Source organism: Microtus pennsylvanicus, chromosome 14, assembly GCF_037038515.1.
Source record: "Microtus pennsylvanicus isolate mMicPen1 chromosome 14, mMicPen1.hap1, whole genome shotgun sequence".
NCBI lineage: Eukaryota > Metazoa > Chordata > Mammalia > Rodentia > Cricetidae > Microtus > Microtus pennsylvanicus.
Window position 1 is genome coordinate 4240895 of NC_134592.1, and position 4495 is coordinate 4245389.

The 4495-nt window shown below is 35.7% G+C and overlaps 1 gene segment (V, D, J or C); it reads left to right on the top strand.

The window, feature by feature from the left end:
* The first annotated feature begins 2508 nt into the window (after nt 1-2508).
* On the top strand, nt 2509-3022 carry LOC142834874 (immunoglobulin heavy variable 7-4-1-like). The segment is given in 2 exon segments: nt 2509-2607; nt 2687-3022. Coding segments are annotated over 2 exon segments (363 nt in total).
* Nucleotides 3023-4495: the final 1473 nt, after the last annotated feature.

The window sequence follows — 4495 nt, forward strand, 5'->3', positions numbered from 1 at the left end:
TTACATGTCTAATATGTCCATAAACTGTCATGCTGTTCTCTCAACATTTAGCATTGGATGCATTGATTTCTATCCTACAGTATGGGTGAATCTGGAGGAGATTACAAGTTAAAGGAAACACAGACTACTATTTCATACATTACATTTCCAACTCCATGAGACTCAAAGCCAGATATTTCCATAGAGGCTATGATTGGAAAGTCCTGGAAATATCGGGTGCAAATAAGGATGCATGGTTTTCCTTGAGTTTGAAGTGATGTTAGGAAGTAGAGAGCTAGGTTAACCCTAGCACTGTAAATACTGTAACTTTCAAGGTTTTTGTTTACTTCAATATTTGCTCATTTGAATTTCACATGAAACTTGGCAGTGATAAACAGATAAAGGAAAAACAATAATTTGAGTAGAAATTGATAAACCTATTAATGGCATAGGGAATATATCTGTATATTCCCCTGAAGAGAATATGCATGTGATTCTGAATGAGGCACTGACATGATACCACAGTGAGACAGTATGAACCACATACAAGACAACATTCTAAGCTATGTCACTGTTTGTGACACATCTGTGTCCACCCAGAACAAAAAAATCACAAAAGAAATTATACCATATATCATAGGAGGAGTTTTGTCTCACACAGAGCCATGCCTGCCTTACTGCATCAATCTCTGACAAGGAGTACTTCTAAGTGCCCCTGGTAGACCAACTGTTTCAATTGCCACAAGAAATCACCTATGCTTATGTGACCCACCTACCATTAGCAGAAGAAAATAAACACACGATTTTAAGTTAAAATCTGAAATTTAAGAATTTTTAATATCTCTGCAATCTCTTATTCCTCAATTCCAAATCATGGAGAAGCTTTGTGACAGGACGTTATTCCTGACAAAGAATGTACAGGGAGCATTCAGGGTGCTCTGACCATAGGAGTAGGATCATTATACTGCAGGAAGCCAGTCCATACATCAGGGGGCACCAAATCGCCATGGTTTCAATTGTGTTCTCGCGCCAGGTGCACAGAAGACCAGAATATACTTTTCATCAGTCCTGACTTTCTCTCCCTGCCCAGTATAAAGAACAAAATGCAGGATCATGAAGCTGGAAATTATTGAATTACTTTGACAAATAGCATTTATGCTACCAGAATATGGATGGTGAAAAGTACAAAAGCTTGGTCTTTGTGCATAGCAGTCTTGTACATTATCTATCATACTCAAACTTTTTTTTTCTGTTGTGCCCAGTTATCATTGTCTGTCCTATATCCACACTATCAGCACACACTACTGTCCATTCAGACAATACTACATTTTTAAGTTAGAAGCAAGACATCCCTAGATATCCCTAGTATCTTTCTTCTCAGCCTGCTCATAACTTTGTTTCTGATTATGGCAGGCACTGTACATTCCTACCGGCCAACTTTTTTTTATCAAATTTATATATCATTAGAAAAATCAAATGTGTAAAGTTCATAGAATCAGATTTCTGCAATGATGTGCAGTCTTGTTAAGTTTGGATTATAAAAGAGCAGAAAAGAGATTAAAATGAACAAAAATTCTTCACGAGATTTCAAAATATCCGGAATTAATTGTCTGCATTGAAACATTTACAAAACTACAAGCAATATACTCAGATTTTATATTTTAGTGTAAGAATTTTCACTTAAGTTGAGAACTGATTAAACTATTCTTTGTTTTCAAATTTTTATAATTGGAATTATGTGTCTCTCTCTTGTTGTGGGTATATGAACAAAAGTGCCAAAGAAGGCTGACAGGGTTTGTTCCTCATGTACTGAGAAGTATAGGTGGTTGTGCGCTTCCTAATGTGGGTGCTAGAAATCAAATTCAAGAGTTTTGGAAAGAAGCACATGTATATAACCACTGATCTATCTTACCAGATTTATACACTTCCTCATTAGAAAGTCTGCTTCACCAATTTTATTATAGTAATTTTAAATTGTTATATTAATATAAGTACATAATTTTTCTAAACTTCATCATGTACCCCCTTACTCTTTTTCAAATCTATAATTTTTATTACATGACTTTCTTAAAGAGAGACCACCCATTTCATAATTTGGAATAGAAATATATTTTATTTCTATATGCTTCATCACGAATGGTTAGACCCTAATACAGGAGTGCCAAGAACCTTAAGAGTTCATGTGCAACACCTAATTAGAAACAATAGGCAAGGAAGAACTGATGTAGTTTGTAGAGGACAGTCTACACAAGAAAGGATAAAGGCACTTAGACAGGCACATGATGAATGGGAGGCAAAGACCATTGCTGCCCCCATTAAACAGGATCAGACAGCTGAGTCCTTGGGGGACAACACAAATAACATGAAGACATGAACACCAGACACTGGGGATGGGCTTACTCACTTGGAATCATGTATTCTTGTATATTAGAACTAATATCTGGGTTTGTTCACCACCCAGTCATATGCAAATCTCCTATATGCAAAGCCTTTAGAATAGAAATCCAAGTCTTTCCTTCCTCACCTAGCAAGGGAGTGCCTGATTAGTCAAGAGAAACAACTCTGTCCCAATCTCATACCACATGGAGTGGATGTGGAGGCTCCTTTTCCTGCTGGCAGCTGTCCAAAGTAAGTCATCAAAATCCAGAGATCCAGAGTAAACTGAGGCAGTTGCATGTCTCGTTACTTTCCCATGTTCTCTCCATAGGTGTTCAAGCAGAGGTCCTGCTTGTACAGTCTGGATCTGAACTGAAGCAGCCTGGGCAGTCAGTGAAGATCTCCTGCAAGGCTTCAGGCTATACTTTCACACAATATTCAATGAACTGGGTGAAGCAGGAACCAGGACAGCCACTAAAGTATATGGGCTACATAACTACAGACACTGGGACCCCAAACTATGCTGATGACTTCAAAGGACGCTTTGTCTTCTCTTTGGACACCTCTGTCAGCACTGCATATCTACAGATTAATAGCCTCAAGAATGAAGACACAGCCATGTATTACTGTGCTAGAGACACAGTGTGAAAACCACATCCTGAGGGTGTCAGAAACCCTGAGGGAATCTGGTTCTTATGTGCCCAGACAGAAACAAAATAAAAACCCTGCCTTTCGCCTTTGAATAGGATTATGAGATTACTTCCTAGACACATAGAAAACAGATCCCTGTAAAAAGAAGTCTCTCTAATTGCTGGCTCCTTTAATTGCTGCTCTTTCAGCACTTATTCTGTTATCCATTTCCAGTTATTTCTTATTAAGACTAATTAGAATTTGTCCTATAATATATTTCTTTCTTTGTAGCTTTCTGGTTCAGGAAATTTTATTATATTGGAAAACCCTATCTTGAAGTGTTATAATTTGTGATTTTCTTTTAACTTCAAATGTCTAAGTTACAAGTTTAGTATTTGCTCCAAAGAAGATTGTATACTAATGTAATAATTTATTTAACTCATAATCTTATTCCTTTTTTATAATTGATCTTCTCTTTATTTTATTGTTTTGTTACAGGAAAGTTATGAAACTTTGAAATAGAAACCTGACATTTCATTTTAAAATTACCCATGTTTCCTACATTGAAATTAGTTAAAATGTTCTGGTAGAGACCTGTAGATAGATTTTTCTTTGGGCCACCAGCTCCCTAAAAAGTAACATGAAGACTTATAATTAAATATGAAAACTCCTATAGATTAGGCTTATTCCATCAGCATTTATAACTTAATTTAACCAATTTATATTAATGTACATTTTACCTTGTGTTTATTTTTTTTTTACCTTTACCTTGTACCTCATGTGTTCTAGCTATGGAATACTTTATTCTTTTTTATCATTAAAACTCTATTAAACTAACATTATTATTATCAAATAGACAATGCAACCTAAGAAGAAATAACCTTCATTTAATCCATAGGTAAAAGCGCCCAGTAAAACAAAATTTATCTATGAGATAAATTACAGACAGTGAGATTCTCTGCATACACATTCATACCATTCCAACATGTCAGAGAAAGATGACACAGCAGAATCAAAAGACACTTTATGATCTCTGGCACTGGTTTTTTTTTTTATATCCAAGATTTACCCATCAGGGATTCACTTCCTGGTGGGCTGACACCCTGAAGTCAATTGTAATCTGCTGTTCCTTTGAATCTCTTTCCCCTTTGTTTGCTAAATGAAGCACGTGAATCTCTCTTTGGACAGAGAATATCATGGATTCTAAAGGTCTGAAGGCAACTTTTCTATAGAGCACGTTTTCAGCCTAGAATGACTAATGGCACTAATTAAAGAATGAAGAACATTTATATTTATAGCAATCTGAGAACAATTCCAAGTAACTTATAAGTGTCGCTGCACTTTCTCAAAGGATATTTCTGATCTACTCTTACACAGAGAAGTAACATGAATCTACTTATAGTGAGCTTTATACAATATGGTTAAGGATTTCTTAATGTGTTGAATCTTTTCCCCATGTAGAGAAGTTCTCCTAAAACATTAATTGTATATACTAATTCTCCATCATTTG